The sequence below is a fragment of the Periophthalmus magnuspinnatus genome, chromosome 21 (genome assembly GCF_009829125.3).
Source record: "Periophthalmus magnuspinnatus isolate fPerMag1 chromosome 21, fPerMag1.2.pri, whole genome shotgun sequence".
Lineage (NCBI taxonomy): Eukaryota > Metazoa > Chordata > Actinopteri > Gobiiformes > Gobiidae > Periophthalmus > Periophthalmus magnuspinnatus.
In genome coordinates, this window is record NC_047146.1 from 14,124,610 (window position 1) to 14,148,061 (window position 23,452).

At 36.6% G+C, this 23,452-nt stretch overlaps 1 protein-coding gene across 1 annotated transcript in view; it reads right to left on the reverse strand.

Moving 5' to 3' along the window:
• grb14 (growth factor receptor-bound protein 14) overlaps nucleotides 1-23,452 on the reverse strand; it is a 46,220-nt gene that overhangs the window by 18,373 nt on the left and 4,395 nt on the right. The window contains exon 3 of the mRNA XM_033987477.2: nucleotides 18,006-18,135. Coding sequence (XP_033843368.1) covers nucleotides 18,006-18,135 — 130 coding nt within the window. The remainder of the gene's footprint in view (nucleotides 1-18,005; nucleotides 18,136-23,452) is intronic.

A 23,452-nucleotide genomic window follows, 5' to 3' on the forward strand; every position in this document is an offset into this window, starting at 1 on the left:
GAGGAGGAGGAGGAGGAGGAGGAGAGAGAGGAGAGAGGGGAGAGAGAGTCACAAGGCTCTGTAACCAACCCCCCGTCTGGTATATTCACACACCCATGGTAAGCATAGAAACACCAAAGCCCACGAAGCAGCTACAAAAGTGCTGCAATAGACTAACATATGCGGGCGGGTGGGTACGCAAAGGAGGGAGAGAGAAAGAGAGGGAGAGAGAGATTTGCAAAGGAGCAAATTGGTCAAGCTTTCTCAAATGTGGTATGCAAAAGGGAGTTGATTACAATGTCAAAGTTGATGTCAAAGTTGATTAATTTGACACAAGGGAGGAAACTTTTGGGGACACAGGAAACTGCACAAGTGGTGTTACTAAACCAAATTTGTTCATAGTTTACCATTCAGTTGCTTTCTTTGTGTCACAGGTTGTCATAGCACACTGATATGGCAGATTTTTTTTTTATGATAGATGCCCCTCCTGTCACCACCGGTCATGTTACGGAGATGGCAGTGGTCAGTGGAGTTTCTTGCCAGGGGACACAACGTCAGAATGTCAGGGTACCTTTTTGCAACAAAGGAACATACTTAATAACTGCACCACAGTCACGATCGACACAGTAACTGACTTATAGAATTGCTGATTTATTCATGCACTTTATTTGGACCCTGTGAGTATTCTAATATAGCAGTATTACTTCAGTGAGAGTATATATAAGCACTTGTAAACCAAAAAAAAAAAACACATAACAGGCCTGCACCAGAAGCTATCCCACCATTTTCATGATCAGTCATGTAAATAAAGCATAACTTCTTGTTTCCATGGAGATGTTATTACTTTGCCTTGAATGGTCAACAGTATGACATTAAACTTTTGTTACAGGTCAGATCTGTGGAGACACGACCCACTCACAGTTATGGTTTTTTTTTTTTTTTTCATGGTAATTATGAGCAACCTGCAATTGAATAAAAGCAAAAGAGACAAGTTTAATGCTATACTGTGGAACATTCCACGCTGTACAAAACATCTCCCTTTGTCAGAAAAGTTCCATAGTGCAGCTTTTAAGTACAAATCACTACAAAAAATACCCCTCAACCTATGCATTTTGTACTGTAATCAGATATAAATTAAATAGATAGTAAACAAGTACGAGCCACTGCCTGGATAAGAATATAAATAAACTGCATACATGCCACACAATAAAACCCAAAAGTAAAAACTGACAACTGGACAAAGCGTTGTGAGAGTGAAGACATTTCGCTGCTCTTCCCAGCCACTTCTTCAGTTCTGGTCAGATTATTGGTGGACACTGCCTTATATCTGTCTGAAGGAAGGAGCTAACGACACTGAAATTGAAAACAGCTATTGTTTACAGTTTCTGTATGTAAGCTAGGTCTATTGAGCTACACTAAGTGTGCACTGTGCCTGAGTCATATTCAGCTCTTAATGGGTGCTTCCACACCTATTAGCATACTGGCCAAACTAAATGTAGGGTAAATGTGCACTTTACACTGCACTTTAGATCAACTTGAATTCAACTGTGATTGTTTTAAAGATTTTATCATTTATATTTCAATGGACCCAGGAAGACTTAGCTGACTGCACTGCTTTCCGCTAATGGGATCCAAATAAATAAACATGCCAAAGTAACTACCATTAAGAACTTCAAATACAGTTTAAAATCTCAGAGACATAGAAGCACTTGGCTGTGTGTTCTTGCATGCAGCCGTATGACTCGTATGATTTGGAGCTTAGAGGATGAGCCAGGCCCCTTCAGAGCGATCGGGAGGAGGTCAGAGAGCGGAGACACTGAGGAGCCATTAATAAATCCATACTGACGATGACATCAGACCCAGCGGACTGCTTCACTACCCACTGTCTGTGGACCACACCTCCGGCATGCACTGCCCACAAAACCAATCATCACTATGACAACAAATGTTAAGTCTTTTTTAGATTAGAGCCAAATCGTTGTTTTTTTTTTAGTTCAATCTAGTTACAGTCATCATCAAGCTATCATGCAAACTCACTCAACTTATTATGTTAATGGACTGTGTCATACTGAGTTTTTATAGTATAAATTATGGACTGAAAAGAGATTAAATTCCAGTCGTTAATCCTTGTTTTTGATCTTCAATTTATTTATTCATACTTGGGTGGAGCAATACATGGTGATAAAAATATGCTATCTTGGTAATATCGTGAATCTGAGAGAGTGACAGCTGGATTTAACCAGTTAACCAGTTAGTTAAAGCTACCATCTGTAAGCTTATTTGACTTCTTTTACCAGCAGATGGCAAATGTGAAAGCTGTTCCCCACCTGTGCTCTCTGGTCTTCTTCTGTCGGGTCAAAGCTGGCACACTATCAGACAGCAGTAACATAAACATCATCTAGTGGTGGGATGTGAGAATACAACAAGGGGCGGGTCGGCCAATCTAATTACAAATGGTAGCTTTAAAAGGCCCATATTACACTGTTTTCTGATCTGTTATAATGTTGTTTCCTCATCAAAAACAAGCCAGGAGTTGTGTTTTGTTTCTTTCACAAGTTTAACACACAAACCCTGCATATTTAGACTGTGTTCTTATCTCAGACAGGAAACACTCTGTTCCACCTTGTGATGTCATGTGACAATACAGATGCTCCGCTGTGTTTTCAAACTCTATACACCTTCACTAGAATTATTTTAATAATTTCAGCCAATTGCTGATCTCTACTGAACAAGAGGTTTAAGGTAATGTTAACTTGAAAACTACTACTTCATGACATCACAAGGTGGAACAGAGCATTTTAGAGCTTTGGAGATGTAAACAGATTAATAATAAAGTGTTACTCAAATGAAACAAAACACAACTCCAGGTCTGATTTCGAGAAGGTGATAATATTATAACATGGCTTAAAGCTCGCAAGAGTAAAGTTTGCATAATATGGGATCTTTAAGTCATACATAAATAAAAAAAACATATTGGTGAACAAAATTAACACTGCTGCCCTTAATCGCACTCCATAGTTCAAAAACCGCCAGCTCAGCAAAGCGAGCAAACTATGAAACAATGGTATTTACATTGCACTGCGGCTGATAAGTAGAGAGCTTAAGCAGCGTTGCCATAAGGAAGTGGCTGTCCTGGGACTTAGCCAAATCAAATCATGCCAGCATTGCGTTTCACCGGAGAGGAGGAGAGGAGGGCGGAGCCGCTGATGTATGGGCTAACGCAGATGTGAGGTGGCTGGGGCTGTGTTTGCATTGCAGAAAGCTCAAAATGAAGGTTCACTGTTATGAAATCGTAAGTTATATTTTACGAGCAAAGATAAGCAAGAGGTCTGTGAGATAAGAGTGACTGAACAGGCTTTGAAAGTTTTATTTGAGCAGTTTAAATAAATCAAATGTTGAAAATGTGGTTGAAATTATGAAGTGATTTTATGTAGTGAAAGCTTAGTAGTTAAGGCTGGAGATTGTATTTGAAAGATTATGAAATATTTATGAAACTTTGGGAATGATGTATTAGTGTTGATTCAATTTTGAGTCTTTGGTTAACAGTTCAATTCTGAATACATTCACAACCTTTAATAAACAATGGATATAGAGATAATTTGTTTGAAAGGGTTTGTGGTGTTGCCAAATAAAGAAAATAAATAAAATTAACTTGCATAACTTTCAATATTCAACGTGCTGAATTGCAAATAAATACAAGTCGATTCACAGATAATAATCTTTTTTCAACATTCCTGGAATCTATTATTTTATAGGCTCAAATAATTTCCATTTAAATTCTGGTAATATTCAACTTAATGCAATGCAAATTTAACATTTTATTGTATAGATAGAATGTATTGATTTACTTATTGACCTTTATTTAACCAATGTCCCACTTTTTAAGAAGCTTAATGTACCTGTTTTTAGTGGTAGGGGAAACCAAAGCACCTGGAGGAAAACTACACAGGAACAGGGAGAACATGTGCCCTGTGCCACCCTGGAGTCAAACCCAGGACCTTCTTGCCCAAAATATGGCCTGCAAAAAAAACGTGGGAACATCTGCTAACTTTTGCTAATTTTGCTAATGTTTCTAGTCAGGTTATGCAATGTTTGATCTATTATAGCACAGTATAATAATAAAATCCTAAGAATGCATCCGGTGCCGTTGATCGAAATTTGTTTAAGATTTATGATCCTTGTTCCTTGTGTTAGTGAAACAAACTTACACAATTACATTACATTGCATTATAAAACAGTGGCTCTGACAATAGGCCTTTTATGAGAAGTAACACAGCAATATCTGTTTGGGACCTCACTCTCAAATGACCTCAGGACGTGCACTAGCTACTCGCTTTATCGCTTAAATTCTGTTGTATTTGTGGGGATAGTATATTATTAACAGTTAATGACATACTTTTGGATTCAGTTGAAATGTGTACTTTATTTAAAATGTGCATACTATTGTGAATTCAACCAAGCCCTATGATCTACAATACTGTCACCTGACCTCTCTATCTGCAGGTTATTTTTATAAATAAACTCTCCCCCCTTCTTCCTGTCAGTTCAGTCATGTGCCGTAATCCACTCTATCTTCACCACATCAGCAAAACCATCCGCCTCCTCAGCCTCACAATCTTCACTTCACCACCACACACCACAAGGAGATGTTACTTCCTGACAGAGTTTAACCTTCAACTTTGTCCATTAAAAATCTATTCCTTACCACCTTACAAATTTCTGTAAAAAGTGTCTTCAAATGATTCACAATACACAAATTATCCCATTAGTAGAAAGTTTACAAAGGTACAATTCAAATATGGTTAATGATCACTTCCAGCGTGTCTAATAAATGGCCAGTCTAGGTTACACAGATGTACTTTTATCAGGGGATAAAGAGAAGCATTCATGTTACTGTACATTCAGCTTCTGAGCAACAGGTAAACAGAAGACACACAGTTCCAAAAGAGACTTTTTTGGAAAACACTCAGGATAAATATTGATAATAATTACTATTTTTACGTTTAAGGCACATTACGTTGCGTTCCACTGAGTGCAAAACACACATGGACAGACACAGAGGGCTTTAAGGGATCCACCCAAATAAGTATTTAGCCAAAACAAGGCAAAAAAAAAAAAAGTCCTCCACATTTGACCTGTGATTCAATGCCACTGGCCAACAGGAGTAGAGGGAGGCTGAGAGCAATGCTTGGTCAGGACTACCTTAGCTGGAGTTTTTTTTTTTCTTATTGTGCATCTTTTGGGTTGAAGGAGGAAACCTGAGCTCCACAGGTATACACAAAGTCTGCACAGAAAAAAACACGCATCAATTAGGAGTCAAACCTGAGACCTTCTTGTTGTGTGGCGAGAATGTTTGGTAACCCGTGGCATATGCAGTTTTGTGTACTAAGTCTAAACCTCAAGATGATGGTTATTTCTGACATTATCAATAATGTAAAACTGATTGCACAAACATAATTGATTAAAGTAGCTGTACTTGATTTTGTTTGTAAGCAAAATTAGTTCAACCCCAGTACAGATATATTGTCAAAGCAGATCTGCTGGGTAGAAATGGGACTACTGTGTGCTTCTAATTATAAAGTGTTTGATCCTCCACAAACCAGGAAGTGCGGCACTGTTAGTGATGTAATGTGATGGCAAAACTCTGCTCTGGCTTTTGAAAGTTGTGTTAACTGCTTATAAACGTATTGTGGTGAATAATTAGGGTGCTAGAAATGCATTTGGAAAGTGAGGAATAAATTCGACCACTGCAAATTGTTTAAAAAATTAATAAAAACTGTAAAAAATCATCCAGAGTAAAAGGATTCTGAATATCATACCATGATTAGTAATGCTTTGACAATACTTTGATATGGTCACATTCCCAATACTGTATACTGTATAATACTGTTAAAATCCACTACAACTACTACAGCAACAGACCAGCAATACTAAGAACACATTATATTATACGTGGTAAGTCAGGAGGGTCGAGGCAGCTCGGTGAGGGATGAGGAACATGAAGATCATGTGCTGTGGATAAAAGACAAGACGCTCCGGCTGGGGATTCTGCATGGAACTCTAAATATAGCCCTTGCCTTGTTGAACATAAAATCCCCCATTAGGACGCCTTATCTCAAGGACGGGACGGGACGAGCTTTTTCCCAATTAGACTACTCTGCTTTTGCCTTGAACTGAACTCCCAGCTGCATCTTTTACATTGGAGGGTGTACACAAAAGCTCCAAGCTAACAGTAATATCTACGCTATAGAAACACAGAAATGAATCTTTTCCTGAATAGCTTTAGAATGATCTTGAGCTCTATCAGAACAAGTATAAGAAAACAAAGACTACCGGTAATACACACCCATGGGCCAATGTGGAACCTGGACGACAGAGGGATTACACAGATATAAGACCGCAGGGTAATATAAAAGAAAGTACTACGATTTAACGTTGAAATTCATATTATATTGTCCAAAGAAACTATCATTGTAGTATCAGAATCAGTATCAAATATTGGGTTTATTCCTTAGTATCAAGCTCGAGTTTGAAATTTTTGTATAGGGACAACACTACTGCACTATAACTTGCCAAAGATACATTAGTAACATCTGGAAGGAATAAAGCTAGCTGGGATGATAAAATACTTTGCAGACAAATGTTATCAAACAGGAGTGATAAGCTTGCTCGAAAGCCAAGAACTACTTTGCAAAGTGAAAAGGAGCCAGGGGTTTTCTAGTAGCCAATATAGAAGTGGGTATAGATGCGTGCTTATGTAACTAAGCATGACAAGTAGGTGCTATATTTGTCAGACAGCTTGACACTACATTGTGTATTTGACCCTCTAGGATCGTTTACATTTGGCTTTGACAAGTTCTGTGACTGTCAGTGTGACAAACAAGGCGGCAAACCAGGGCCAAGTTAAACACAGGCCTGCAACTACTGTCAATTAGGATTTAGTTTAAGACTATACACCCTATACCTTCTTGTACCTCCTACCAGTGGTGGAAGGTAATGAAGTAAAAGTAGTAAAGTACTTAAGTAGAATTTTTAGGTATCTGTACTTTACTTAAGTCAATTTTACAGTGGACACATTACTTTCACGTCACTACATTTGAGAGCATATTATTCTTACCAAGTTTGTGGTAACATCCTGACTAAAGTTTTTCCAGGTTTGAGTAAACAAAAATAAATACACAAAAAACACAAGAAAAATTAAGAAATTGATTCGTATTGCAACTGTTGACCAAAATATTTATCATTTTTTATCAATATCATTACATTTAACACTTCAACAAATCAACAACAAATATTAAACATTTTACTCTTTAAGTGCATTTTGAAACGGGTACTTAAATACTTTTACTTAAGTAGATTTTTTTTTTCATATGAGTAACTTTTTACCTCTGTACTTTACTTTTACTTGAGTAACATAATTCAGTACTTCATCACGACTGCCGCCTATATAATACTGAGACTTACATTGGATAAAGTACAATTAAATGCATAGACCCTCACCAAGGCATTGCGTCCATCTTGCAATGCTACAGAATTCTAATGTTGTGACTTGGACTAAATTCAGGTTTCACGTTGCAAGATACTGATCACATTAATGATTTGTAATTCTTATACAAAAGCACTGTTCACTGCTTTTTTGTGCATAGACGCAGACTTTGCCCTTATCTCGCAATGCTACAAATAGGAATTTATACCCAGGGCAACTAATTTCTTAATAACATTTCTCAAAGTATAACCCAAACCAGTGATTATTCATGGTAAGTAATATTGCTAAAAGAACTGGATTGGGATGAAAAACATAGGACCAATCCAACAATCAAATATCTATAAATAAGCAAAGTTCCATTTTAAACTAGGATCCTACCCGTTTCTGGAGACAGAGTGGAGTGATGGCAGGCAGGGTGACTCTTCTTGCATGGAAATTCATGCTTCAACTTTTGGTACGTAAAAAAAATGCTTACATAATACCCAAAGATAGATTATCATAGGTCAAATCTTGCAGGTGAAATCAAATAACTTAACAACTAACTAACTTTCAACACTTCTATTAATAGCCATCAGAAAGTTGCTGTAGCGAGATCCTTCACAAGCTAAGTGTGAGAAACTCCCTTTCTACACTTCTAACTCCTCCTGTGTCCTTGAAAATGTAAAAGCTTTTTCCACTTTTCTCTCCGTTCAGATATGCAGCCCTGACAAACCAGAGCCCAGAGGATGTTCTCAGGGTGAGTCCATATGCATGTATGCAAAACATGTTACACGCTGTTATGATAGCGCAGCATGAGAGACCAACCCGGGGCTTTCCAGCTCACAGAAGGGCCAGCTGACAGTACAGTGGCCTGATTTAGACGCACTTGTGAAATGCATTTACCCATACAGACTAGGGTTGTCAAAAGTATTGAAAATCAGATACTAAAACTAGCATAGAAACTAGATACTCATTAAAGCAGGTATCAATACTAAAAAAGTCACAGAAATGAACCTTTCCTGAAAAGCTGTAGAATGACCTTGAGTTGTATCAGATCAAGTATAAGACACATAGACTAGTACACGCCCATGGACCACTACGGAACCTACCTGGACGACTGAGGGATTACACAGATATAAGCCACGTGGTAATTTAAAAGAATGCACTATTATTTAATGCTGAAAATCTCACTCTATTGTCCAAAAAAAGAGTGTTTTTATTATCATTGAAGTATTGGAATCAGTACTGAGGATCTATTCCTTAGTTTCAAAATCAAGTTTGAAATTTTACACTTATACAGACAATCAGTTCTGCGTTCATAGGCGTGTTACAGGTGGCATATGCAATATAAACTGTACTGTGGTATAAGTTTGGGGAGAAGGAAAAGCAATTTAAAGGGTCGATTTTGATACAAAGGAATAGCCCTGATACTTCATACCAATACAGATACTATTTATTCTAGTCAAGTTAAATACTCTTTACACCATGCATCGTAGAACTGCTAAATAAACTAATACAGTAGTTAATACGTTCCTGACAGAATCACCTTTTTTGTCCAATCAGGCACATTGTTACTAAAAATCATGGGAAACTACCTGACACTATCCCAGATACTTGATGTCATGGTGCATTATCAGTAGTGACAAAAACGCTTAAAGTAGGTGGAGATTGGAAAACTACAAGGAAACAAATGCATCACACTATCCCAGACAGTTCCCATTTAACTGAAACTTGTTTAGTGTGTATCCAGCTTAAGGCCCATAGTAACAGAGAAAGACAAATATTAAACAAATAAACAATGGTGACTGAACTCCCTGACAATGACTACTGCGTGTAATGACAAAAATGATTTATTTGATTACACAATGCTTCGCTTTGTAATGTGTTATTCATTCACTCCCCACACTTGGTGGTAAACTATTTTTGCAGTCGCCGCAACCCTCTGGTAGAATGCCAACCCGACCACTGCCAATCACTCATTAAGAACACATCCTATTTATGCTTAAACAAAATGGGTGAAATGTCTTACCCTACGATATAACAACAGTGAGGTCAAGGATCAAACCAGCAACCTTTGAGTTTCACAGCTAAGCCACACAATCCATAAACATATAATATTTATGGAACTAACACACTGGTGATATTGCAGGATTGTTCATTTCTACTCAGTAAAGTGATGAACTTAGCTACTACCATTAGAGTATATATAGCTGAGTACTCATTTATAGCTCCTCCCTTTTTTGGGTTGCCACCACAAACCACAGTAGACGGCCTTCTTACCATAACATTGCTAAAAGTACTGCTCAGGGACACAACAAGAGCATTTCTTTCTGCTAAAGGTTTACAATTTGCAAAAAAATAATAATATAATTTTGATTTTGTTAAGTTGGTGGTATACATCTGTTACTCTTTAGGGCGTTGCTAAGTCTGATCAGTAGGAGGTGTTGGTGTCTACATTTGAGCATAGAGTAGCAGAGAAAATTTGTGAATCACGATATGGAGATTTGATCAAAAGAGCATATAGTCACGTTGCCTGACATCCAAAATACACACATCTTAAATACTTTGTTTTCAAATGGGTGTGATTGGCAGGTGGATAATCCAACTGGGGACATGCAGTGTCTGTATTGGAAACAATAAAGGAGAAAAAAATATCCCAGGAGGCTGAAAAATATTGTGGGTTTCTGCTGAATCTATGAGCAAATCTGTTAATCTGAGGTGAGATGAATTTGATTTTATTTGTAAATCATAAGTGGCCAACGAGCTCCTTTGTTTTACATGTGTCACTGAAAGAAACGGACCTGATTATGTTTAACCGGGAACAGAGGACATAGGGACCGGACTGATTTCAATCTGTATAAAAAAACAGAGAGATATTATTCTGGATTTACCAGGCAATAATGTTACAGAATGAGGTCCCAATTAGATTTTTATCACCATCCTTTTTTTGATACAAGCTTGCTAGTAGAGCCGAGCGATTTGAGAAAAATATCAAATTGTAATTTTCCTGAAAAGCATTACGATTAGATTTGCAATTTATGGTTTAATAATGAGATTTTTTCAAAGTTCCAGAAGAATTGACAAAAAGACTGAAATGTGAAATGACAAACTAACACATTTCAGAACATTTGTATAGATCTAAACTACAGGGTTAGAAGTTTTTACGCAAAATGCAACAGGATATTTTGTTGTTTGTGGAGGAAATTATGGTACTGCAGACTTCACGATTCACTAATTGCATCCATTTAAATTGCGATTAATCTTGCAGCTCTACTTTGAAGTGAGGAGTGGTCTCTTCTGTCACTAGAACTATCCTTTCCGTCGCCTATGAGAACGCGCAGCACCCTCCCACAGCCTCTCTCTTTATCTGAAACACGGCTCGGTGATTTGTGAGACAGAGACAAGCAGACGCTAACACTTATCGCCGCGCAGCTAAAATCAAGTGGAATTAATGGAGCCACCATGATAACGCAGTCTCCAACGCTCCCATAACAAAGACACTAGCAGACATATTGTCCTTGACCGTGGTTTGTCCAATTGAGACCCCCTTTTACAGCCGTGCCAAAAGTAACAAGCCAAAGTAACTACTAGGGGATTTAACAGTGCATGGATGTCTTTATGATGTATATGCAATGGTAATTATGTTACAGTTTTATCTGTGCAGTGAATGGAGCGTTTATGTGCAGTTAAAAGACAAGCCTAAGTTTTGAGGACAGAAAGTTTGAATAGGAAAAATGTACAACTTAAAGAACACATATTAGGGAAAAGTTTTTTAACCATATTAAACTCTTGTGCCCTCATCGAAAACATACCTGGATTTTTTGTATTTTTGCTTCATTAATACTCGTTTCATTAATGCGTTAATCCAAAGTCGTCTTGTCTGAGCACTCAAAAATGCTACATTTGCATTTTGCCTGTTTAGGTGCGTCACAGATAAAACTCCAGACTTCCCCTACGCAGTTTCTGTTCACAACTAAGACATCACGAGACCTAATGTGTTTACTTTCCCGTGGTTCATTCCTGTTGCTGACAGCAGAGGGAGTGAAGTATATTTTCCAAATGACGACATTATTTTTATGTTATAAAATGTGAAATATTTATCCCAAAAGCATATTTTATCAAACACGAATGTGGCTTTAATAATGTGTTCTTAAGATGATAAAGATTACAGTCAAATCTTGTGTGAATTTTGAACATCACATTTGGTTTGAAATAACAGCATTTGACTTTAATATTAAATGGCAAACTGCCTTCACTAAGCAGCTAATCAACTATAATGCTAGCACCCATTGTTTTCCACTTGCTTCACAGTGTGCCATTTGATCTGATCTTGCGCTCTCCACAGTGAGGTAATTCGACTTACTATAATACAATATAATTTTCTTCATTCACATTTGTTTCATTAATCCTGTTTATGAGGCAGGTTTTCCACTGAGTGCTCAGAAATCATTCAGTTGTGAATTTCCCAAGATTATTACATAATAGATTTAAACCTGGAAGTGTCCTGTGTTCATAAACCATCACCGGACTCACCGTCGCCCCTGTTGCTAAATGACTGCTAAAAGGCTATTTTCATGGCTCAGATTGCTGTCTACAGAGGGAGCTCCAATGCAAATCTATTCAAACCTGAAGTGGGTTTTCCAAACATTATCATTGTAAGTTAAAACATAAAATACAAATGTTGAGGCCAAAACAATGTATGATATGTACACTTTAGTGCAATACTAATAGTACTAAAAGAACTTGGTTAGTCTAAATATTTCTGCAAGTTGTGATTTAAAACCAGTCATGGCTTTGTGTGTGTAACATTTAGTCCAGTGGGCAAGAATAACAGGGCATGATGCAGTCATCCTTTATAAATTATTCACGTCTGTCAATGGTGACCACATGGAGACTAGAACTCTGCACCGTGTACTCTGGAGGCTCACATACACAGATGTAATAGCATCAGTTATGAGTCATTTGACTGGAATAAATATGGCCTCAATGTGATTTTAGTTCTGGTAATGTGCGCTGCTCAGCAAGGAGACTGGACACACCCTCCTCTATGTCCTTCATCAATAAAAAATAAAGCAATATTAGTTTAAAAAGAATGTTTACATATTAAAAATATATGTGTATATACATGTGTGTATATATATGTGTGTATATATATGTGTATATACAGTGGTCACTCGTTTATCGCGGGGTTATATTCTAAAAATAACCTGCAATAGGCAAAATCCTTGAAGTAGTCAGCTTTATTTTTCACAATTATTATATATGTTTTAAAGCTGTAAAATCCCTCACCGCACACTTTATACACTTTTCTCAGACAGGTATTAACATTTTCTCACATTTCTCTCTTATTTAAACACTCTCAAGTTCAAACCTTCATATTTTATATCCCCCTTCCTTGATGATCCTTCCTTGGTTTGGCGGGTTACAGTTACATTTAATATGATGTATTTTCTTGCTGTCTTCTTTGCTTAAATAGATCAACACAGCAGGACAGTTACAGCTCGTCTTTATTCAACAACTTAACTCATCTCATCCGGTGCGCACCCTGTGCACGTTCACTTGTTATGTTTTTATCGATGCGCTCCTCAAATGGGCTGTACTGCAACAATAAGTAGGAACTAATATTATTATGAAGAAAGTAAATAATGTATCCAACATAATATAATAAATAATATTATTTGTTAATAAAATAAGTACAAAGTAATAAACAAAATACTAATGACCCAAATAAATGTTAATACATAAAATAATATATGTCAAATAAAACAAAGGTTACATAAATTTGGCTGAATGCATTCTGTACTGTACAGGAGACATGGCACGGAGGAGACTGATTGGACACAGAACACAATGCACCTTCATACACAGTAAAAAAAAAAAAAGCATGCAAAATTGTACAGAAAAAAAAATCCACGAAACAGCGAGGCCTCAACTGATTAACTGTTAATATCTTACGTAAACATACCAGACCTGTATTCTGGTATGTTATGTTGTCTATTTGTTAAGTTAGTGCACTGTACTGCTATTCAGCCTGTTGTTCTCTATTTTACTGTTATTATTATAACTTGCCTTTAAAGATAAAATATGTGTTCTTGGTCATGGATTTTGTAAAATAAATTTCCCCAAAAAATGCAATTTATAGTCCGGTACGACTTATATATGTTTTTTTTCTTCATTATTATACATTTTTTAAGCTATAGTATTCAGAATTGACAAAAAAGTACATGTTTCTCAGTGACTTCAAAAATGAAAAAAAGGAATCACAACCAAAATGTTATTTTTAAGATTCTTTTCTAGGAGACAAAATCTGAACAATCAATGAACAAATACACAATAAAACTAATCTGTATTGTTGCTAACTGTTGTTCACACTAATGGTTATACTGTAATATCTAAAGTATTACAATATAATCATGCGCAAGACAAAACTTGAAAATAGTATCACTATTTTTATTGTACATAAGCGCTATGCTGCAATAAAATATTTTACAGTCAAGTTAATGTGATAATACTATGTGATAATACTATACCATGACAGAGGGACTCTGTCCGTATGGCACAGAGATGGAAAGATTATTGGGCCATAAATGTAATTACAATGTTTGGAAGTATATTTTCTGGTCTCAGTGACTGTTGTGCTGACATCAGACGTTTACACTGACATAGTGTAGCTGTCATGACGCGGTGGTTTTCATGTGGAAATGGACCGTGACGCTGCAAACACAGGGCCAACAGCACACTCTGATAAGAACATTTCTCATGCCAGTTTAGCCTCAGTGCAAAACAAAGCCATGTCAACCAACAGCTCTCTCCAGCAACTGCGTGATGCATTCAAGGGAGCTGTGGTGAAATGAAAACTCACTCCGGTTCGCCGCAATGACAGACGATGCAGACATTTTCCTGGACTCTGCATTGTATAATCAAGTGCTGTCGAAGAGTGCAAGATCATTATTATCAGATAAGTGGAGATGGTTGAGAAAAGATGACACAATGTGAGCAAGGAGGAAAGGAGGTAGGAGGGGTGGGGGTGGGTCGGGCTGCTGGGACGGTGATGTCATTGGCTATGAGAGAAAGGTCGTGACCCCTGACATGAGCATTGTGACAGAAAACAGCTGTAGATTCGGACTTTGTGTCTTTTGTTTCTCGGGATTAAAGATGGTCTAAGGCAGGCTGCTGAACAGGACCACTGTGGAGAGGTTAGGCTGGAAGGAGCAATGAAAAATGTTTTATACAACATGTAAAATTTTTATAGTGCAGTGCAAGTCTATTTTTGTAGGGTGTACATTCACTTAGATTTTTTTTCCTTTAAAGGTGCACTATGTAATTTTTCTTGTGGAGGAAGTCTACTACTTATTCCCTGCTTGTTCCACAGTACTGCATTAAACCATCCATGTGTTTTATTGCTCAAATACACCTTCAAAAACATGCACGACTGTGAGTGCCCTCAGATGGTACACCATTTGTAAACGATTTTACTATTTCCATGTATGTTGTTCTTTTAAAAAAATAAGTATGGATCATTACATGAACTGTGACTATAGATTTAGTAATATACTTTACTGTGCATTTTTATGTGATGTGAGCCAAATATGTACCAGTAGTTACCAGTAAAGTATTTTTTTGTGTGCCAGTGACAGTTTTCCAACTACCCGAGCAGGCTGCAGCTAAGAAGGGGTTAATAACCAAGAGTCAGTTTGCCCCTCTTGTGGGAAACCTGAGGATTATTGGTGCACTTATCAAAGAAAGCAGCAAATCCGCACAAATCCCCCTCTCCTCCACCATGGACCCAGGAGAGAGAGAGGACAACAATCACTGTCATATCCTGAGGTGAAAGACATGCGCTCAATACTCAAATATGAAGTCATCCATTTCCTCCCCCTCAACAAGAAGTATCAAGATAAACGGCTAAAATCCATACTATTTAAATTTAATTCACAATAATCTAAAAGGCCCATAATTTAAAATTGAAGTAGGAACTGATAATTCAACAGTAGAATCAGCAATTTAAAGATTGAAAAAGCAGATGTGTATGGTTAAAGTTTTCTCGATATTATAATTTTAAGCAAAACTAAGTAACATTGTTACCCCATTAAATACATATTTAACCATCACAGGTACTTACAAAGGCCCTGTGATAAATATAAATAATAAATAAATAAATATGAATATTTATTTTCGGGATGTTTGAAATATTCGTTGTGTCCCTGTGCTGTCTCCGTGTAGAAGACCAGACTTGCATTATGGCGGACACAACTCAAAGAGAGTTCTCCTGGGAAACCCTGGCTCTTTTGTTCTTTATATTTGACAACATTATATGTTTTTTACATAGACTTTATAAAGAAGTGGACTAAGGGAGTGTGACGTCACCCATAGTGTTCGGCTCCAGCCAACTTAAGCTCATCGAGGCTAGCCGTTATATAGGGACGAATTAGGAGCCGAGTTCCATGTTTGGAATTCCGATCAGGAATATCATAACAACCAAAGAGCCAGTTTGGAGTGAGGCTGTTGAATGTAAGGTCCCTTCCCGCCCACACTGCTGGTTTAGCAGGGGGTGGAAGGTTTAGCAACACTGTCAATCAAACCTAGAATTTATGGACTAAATCACTGGAGGAGTCGGGCAAACTTCAGTGTTTGTGTAAAGTACAACAACAGCAGTACAATTTGTTTAAAAGTATCAACCATATGCAATGTAAATAAGAATAGGCACAACATAGGCATTGAAGCTAGTTGTTTAGCAAGAAAATTTAAATATACTTATCAAAGTGACCAGGTTCAACTTTTTTTTATTTTATTTGTAAATTAGGCAAGCTCCCCCCTCCAACTGAAATTTAGACATTATCAGATTCTACAGAGTCTACCGAATGTATCAGTGTTAGACAGTATGATGAGCAGATTTGTAAGTTGCTTTCCTATGAGTCACTGGCACCACAAATACTAAGATGTCAAATCAACTGCAGCAAAGATGGCCATCTAAAATGATCCGGTTCAAAACTAATGGAGCAGTGTAGGAAAATCTATACACCACTATTCATTTGAAAACCAGACCCTGACATGTAATTGGTAGGTTTGAGATATAATTACAATCATGTGATATCTTTTTAGGATGTGCATAAGCTCATGAACCACATGCCTCAACTAGTGAAATTAAATGCAGTAGTACTACTATGGAGTTATGTTGTTAAGATTTCACTTATGTTTGTGTTATGTTAATAAGCTAAATTATATTTTTTCAACAAGATACTGGGTGGTGAGTTGTTTGGAAGTGAGTCAACAATGTATGTATGTAAAGTGTGATCTGTGTTAAAAGCAAACAAATGAGAAAGGATTGAACAGACAATTCAAAACTAACCAAAAAAACCTAACCAATCAGAGACATCATTATCATGGCCTTTATCAAAACAAAGATGGAGCCGTGCATGTATATAGAATCTCAAATGGACATAGGTAAACTGCTAGCCGCGTTCGAAATAGGAAGTGAGCATGGACGTACTTCCAGCTCCATTAACTCTGGCTCCAATTCATTTTACATTTGAAAACTGTCACCCCTCTCTCTGTAACTTCCACTATCAGGCTTGTCGTTTTGGTCTTAAAATGTTCATTTTAATCCGAGCTACATGATCATGGTGTTTTTATTTGGTCTATTTGGTTTATTTTGTGCATAACTCAAGATATGAACATTAATAACAGACAAATCAGGCGCCTTCTTTCCCCGAGGTCGCTTCCACTAGCATTAGCAACAGGTTTGATTGACAGCGTTGCTAAGGGTACTCTCCCTGCTAAACCAGCGGTGCAGGAAGGGGTGTTACCTTCAATAGCCTCACTCCGGATTGGCTCTTTGATACTCACGGTTGGTTTTCCTAATATGCAACTTGGCTCCAAATCCAGCCCTAGTTTTTAAAGCAGATCTATGTCAAATCTTTACCATAATAAACCATAATCGAACTCATTCTGCACTTCACATTGCTCACAGCAGAGGGAGCTCTAATGCTAAACTAATTAGAAGGAGGAGTCGTTGAAGCGTTGTCTCCAAATGTAAACACCATTTTAAGTTAGAAAATGTTAACTATGTATCCCAAGGTGGCCAAAAGCATTTTAAAATTAATTTAAAGCCAAAAGAGTCCACTAGAACTGACTATACAAGCCTTAGATTCAACCACATTCTGCTTTATTACTGTCACTGTGTCTACTTGTACTCCACTAAAACATCTGTCTAACTGTAGAATCAGAAATGTTTATTTTTTTAAATTTCACATTACCCAACAGTGACATTTTAATGCAAACTTACCCTGTGGCAGGTCTGTTAACCAAGCCAGCAGAGTTCAAATTTGTCATCAGAACAAAGTGCCTTCCGTGTGTGTGGATTATTAGAGCGTGCTGACACGGCATTATCAGCTCACCACAGCCCGTCTCTGAACCTGCACAACTGGTTCTACCGTCACTTCAACGCTGCACAGTCAAACATGGTGTAACTATGCATTTCTCTACAATTAGACGTCTGACATGGCGACAAAGTACGGCAACGTTCATTTTTCAGCAATCACTTTGAATGAGTGCGTCGTACCTGAGTTGAACTGTTTTTGGTCCAGGGTAAAAGACATTCCTCCACTCGATTGGAGGAGAGGGCGGAGTGGAGGATCTCCGTAAAAGGGTTAGGGACGGCAGAGAAGGAGTCCTCTTCCTCTTCATTGGTTCTACAAGTAAAAGAGTAGAGGGGGTTAGAATAGAACGCACTTTGACTCGGTTTGATGTTATGATGTCAGATATTGCATTTCGACTTTTCTGGCTAACATTGTAATTACCATCAGATTTTAATAGTGTTTTTTTTTTTTTAAAGTTGACCTTTTTCACATATCCAGGAGCATTAATGTTTGATAGAAAACTGAAATATTAACTGCTAAAATATGAGGATCACATGGATGTTGCAGAGCATATTTATAGGGGTCTAAAACTGCAAAGTTAGCAGATTTTGTATATAACAAGATATTTTGCAAAGGAAATCATACTAAAAGAGATGAAGTTGAGCAAATTGTGTTCAAGTAAATGTAAATACAGTCCTTCAGGTAGAAATTAAGACCACTGTGTGCTGACTGCATCTAATTATCAAGTGTTTTATCCTTTGAGAATCAGGAAGTGCACTGTTGTTAGCATTACTATTTGTTAGCATTACATTGGCAGAAAAGCACTTATAAACCCATCATGGTAAATAATTAGAATGCTCAGAACACATAAGGTAAGTGAGGAATAGAGCTATGCATACAGAAATAAACTAGTTCTGTTTTTTACACTTTATAGACAGTAAAAATCAGATACAGCACTTTTAAGTAAGTGCATCCATCCATTTTCTCCCTCTTATCTGGGGCTGGGTCACGGGGGCAGCAGTCTAAGCAGGGACTCCCAGACTTCCCTCACCCTAGACATGTCCTCCAGTTCCTCCGGTGGGACCCCAAGGCGTTCCCAGGCCAGCCGAGAGACATAGTCCCTCCAGCGTGTCCTGGGTCTTCCCCGGGGCTCCTTTCGGTGTGCCTGGAACACCTCCCTAAGTAAATGCAGTCTACGCAATCACCAAATTTCAGTCATTTCTTTAATTATGATGAATCTTGCACTAGATACAGAGATAAAGAGGCTTGCTTAATGACACAATGGCAATGAAGGTACGTGAGGAACAAACAGACAACCCGTCCTCTTTGTGTGCACTGCTTAGCCCGCTGCACCACTCTCAATAGAAAATATGCAACACACGACTGGTTCATAACAACTTTTATGATTAAGTTATCAACAGTTACACCTACAGCCTGATAATATCTATGTATAATGTTACTTCACACTTGTACGCGCACAGACAATGACTCCCCTGTCTTGTCAAACAGCAGTAAAACCTGTAACAGTTTTATGAGCTATAATTAGTTGTTCTTAGGTGCAGGAATGACCAGTAAAATATATAAAGATGGTGATAAAGACAGAACATGGAGCCCTCCTGCTTTTGAGCACCAGACGACACACCCCATTCTGAAGATAAGACTTTAACTGCAACACAAGCAATGGAATATACTGGCTTTAGAAAGTTTATGTACCCTCTTAAATTCCTTAAATTTCATTATGGTGTTTAGATACCAAATGTGATCAAGTTCAATTTTATACAGAATAGTCAACACTTCTTATCATACAGTACACAATTTATAGCATTTTTTTTATGTTTTGCAAAGACACAACATTTTAAACAAGGGCTGCACAATATATTTCAACTGAATTAGAACTGCAACTTGATTTTGCACAATTATCAAATTGCAAATATCCTCTGCAAAGTACGTTTTATGTTTTTTACAGAAAAATCTTGCTGTACCTGTAGTTTAGACACCTCTACAAACACGTTCTGAAATGCATGGGATTCTTTGGTTTATTTATCAGTTCATTTTTCAGTCTCTCAAATGTTAATGTTTCTGGAGTTGCAGTGTGCACTCTGAAAAGAAACCTACATTTTAAACATACGTTGCAAATCTAATCAATCACAATTTAGGTAAAAAAAAACAAACACACACAAAAGAAAATACAATTAGATTTTTTGTGCAGCCCTTTTGTAAATGATCTACTACACATTCTAAGCATTAAAACACTGCATGCTAACTTATGCTAACTTATAACATATACAGTTTTAATTTTTAGATTTTTTTTTTCCCGATAAGATTTAAGCTGTGAAAGGTTGAATTAATAACATATATTTTTATTTATTGGAGCTCATGATTTTTTTAACAATATTGTACATTTAGTTTTTGTGGTTTAAATCTGCTCTTGGGTTTTTTGTGTCAGTGTCATAAATTAGCTTCAATATTATCGTTTATCTCTAATTTTACTACAGCAATATATCACACACGAATTTTTTTACCGTAACAGGCCTAAGAGTAATCATTGTAGAATTTTAAACATACAAAAAAATAGATATTCTGTCTATACCATAACAAAACTGGATGTTTTTAAAGGTCTGGCATCTTTATAAAGCCAAAGTTAATGGTTAATCATTGAATTACACATAAAACCAAAACTGTAAAATGCATGAGGAAATGTGTTGCGCAAAAAAGTGGCTGGTACTTTTTACTGCTGGGTAAACACAGCGGTTACTCAGTTACTCAGTCTAACAGGTGCTTGGTCCAATTCCAGCACTTTAACTGCCCTGGTGAAATAATACATTGCATCGCATTGACAGCTATGCACGGGTCGGGCCAATTGTATTTGCAGGTACAAAGTCTACGGCGCGGCTCAGACACAGACTGCACTGTCTGACTCCCAAATACAATAAGTACATTATTCTTGAGCAGGCAGTGGGCAGGGACGCAAACAGTGAGACATGCACTTTTAGGCTGAGGGAGAGCAGCGTCATTCAATGATTCAACAATACGCATGGACACAGGGTGAGGCTAGATGTAGGACTGTGCAATGTAGTGTTGTCAAAAGTATCAAAAATTATACTAAAACTATTATCGAAATAGACACTTATTTGAGCAAGTATTGATACTAAAAAGGCCACATTCATAAGACAGAAATGAACCTTTCCTGAATAACTTTAGAATGATCTTGAGCTGTATCAGAAAAAGTATAAGACATACAATCATAGAATACGCCCATGGACCACTATGGAAGATACCAGGACGCCTCAGGGATTACACAGATATAAGGCCACATAAAATAAAGTACTATTATAAAGTACTATTATTTAATGTTGAAAATTACATCCTTCTGTCTAAATAGTGATGTTATGTGTGTTTTTATTATCCCTGTGGTATCGGAATCATGCATAAGTATCAAGTCTATTCCTTAGTATTGAAATCGAGTTTGAAATTTTTGTATTGTGACAACACTTGCACAGTAGATTGCGAAAATATCAACATTCCTTGCAGGTTGAAGCTAACAGGAGGTTATGCTCTGTCTGGAGCTCTGTTACTCAAGTTACACTTTAGTCTGAGCTTTGTTTTATCACAATCGGACCATAAAGAACTGAGTTAGTTGGAACTACAACAGGTAAGCTGATTTGTGCATTTAAACAAGCCCCCCTTTCAAATAACATTATAGTCACAAGCTAGCAAGAACTCTCACCATTTTTATCGAAAATCAAACACCTAAATAGGACCATGAAGGCTTGTGTTGATCACAGCCCCCGAAAATGTGTTGTTTAAATGTGCTTTTTGTTCAGTTTTCAGACAAACTACAAATGTATTAGGCTGTGTTTGCTTGATCTGTGCATTGCGTCACCATGGTAACTGCTGAACATTTCACCATAGACATATATGCAGTACCCCAGCAGGATGTCCCTGCAAATTATCAACTGGCTAATGCAATAATAGATATCGCAAGAAATCAAATATATCACAACAACACAACATTTTACAAAACTTTTTTTGAAGTAAAATAAACAAAAAGATATTAAGTTCTATATTAGAATTGGGTCGTTAATTTTGACCCAGTTTTACGAGTAAATTAAGGCATATGTATCTTTTGCTTTAAATTAACAAAAATTATTGTGCGAAAAAGTATATTACAATGTCTCAATAATATTGTTATCACAATACAAAACAGTTATTGAATATTGTGTCTTTTACTCATATTGTGCAGCTCTACAAGATACAATGAATATGAGAGTAAGAATGTGATATTTGATAACTATGTTTTGTTTTATGACAACAATATTATATTAGTATATTATATTATATATGAATATATATTATATTATTGCAATATACTGCTGAACATTTCACCATAGACATACATGCAGTACCCCAGCATGATGTCCCTGCAAATTATCAACTGGCTTATGCAATAATAGATACCGCAAGAAAACAAATAAATCACAAGAACTTTTTGACAAAATAAGTCCAGTTAAATAAAAAAATATATATAATACCTTCAAACTGTGTCAAAATAAAAACTAAATAAAAGTCTACCTTTTTGTGCATTTTATATAAAAATAAATTTAACTGTAAAATTTTGAATTTTGTGTTGATATATTTATTTTCTTGTGATATTGATTACTGCATCACACAATTTTACAATATTAATATTTTTGTGATATATTGTGCAGCCCTACATTACATTTACACAGCTAATAACAATAAAATAACTATGATCTTACTAGATAATCCGCAATTTTGATCAGATTTTTGGTGTGTTTACATGCACAAAAGAAATCTAATCATGAAAAACACCTTTGGCATGTCTGTACTTTTAGAGTAACTGTTTGTTTTGAAAGACAAAGTAGAGTTACTTTTGAAATCATTCTTTTAATCTTTAATATTTTCTCTCTCTCTTTTTTTTTGTCTGTGCCGCATTAGTTAACAATTTTTGGCACAATATTCCTTGTCAACCTGCAGGCATGAACAATCAGAAAGAAACCAGATCACTCGTATCAGATGTAACTGTTTTTATGGCATTTCAATAATCTGATAACTCCAGAAATCAGATAATGTTAAGATTTTTGATGTGCATGTAAATGCAGCCAGTGTCACAGTTGCAAAGCACAAAAATATATGTTAATTTTACTATAGCAATCAATGTTTTTTATTATTATTATTATTTATTTTATTTTTTTATTGTGATATTAGCAATCAGTGATACATTACCTACTATGGCTATTATCAGCAAATCCCTAAGTTTACAAATGTCTGATTTACCTGGGGTCTTATTAACACATAAAAACTGCTAACTCTGTAATTTACACCTCCACACTCTTGTTCTGATATGAATTTTTGTTTTTTCACAGCTCATCTCTCAAATTTTGAAGCTCCTGGATGTGAAATCTGCACTGAGACAAAATTATGCTTTTAAATAATACATCTCAGAACATCTATCAACTTGAAAGCATTATAATTTTAGAAAATAAATCAGCAAATATTTGAAGAGGACGTTCTTTGTGTCCTACACTATAGCATGAAATAATCACAAATAGTGGTATTGTGTAACATGAGACTTGCATAGGGTTAGAAGTAGAACCATTATAGAGCCATTATGTTCTCCACACACTCA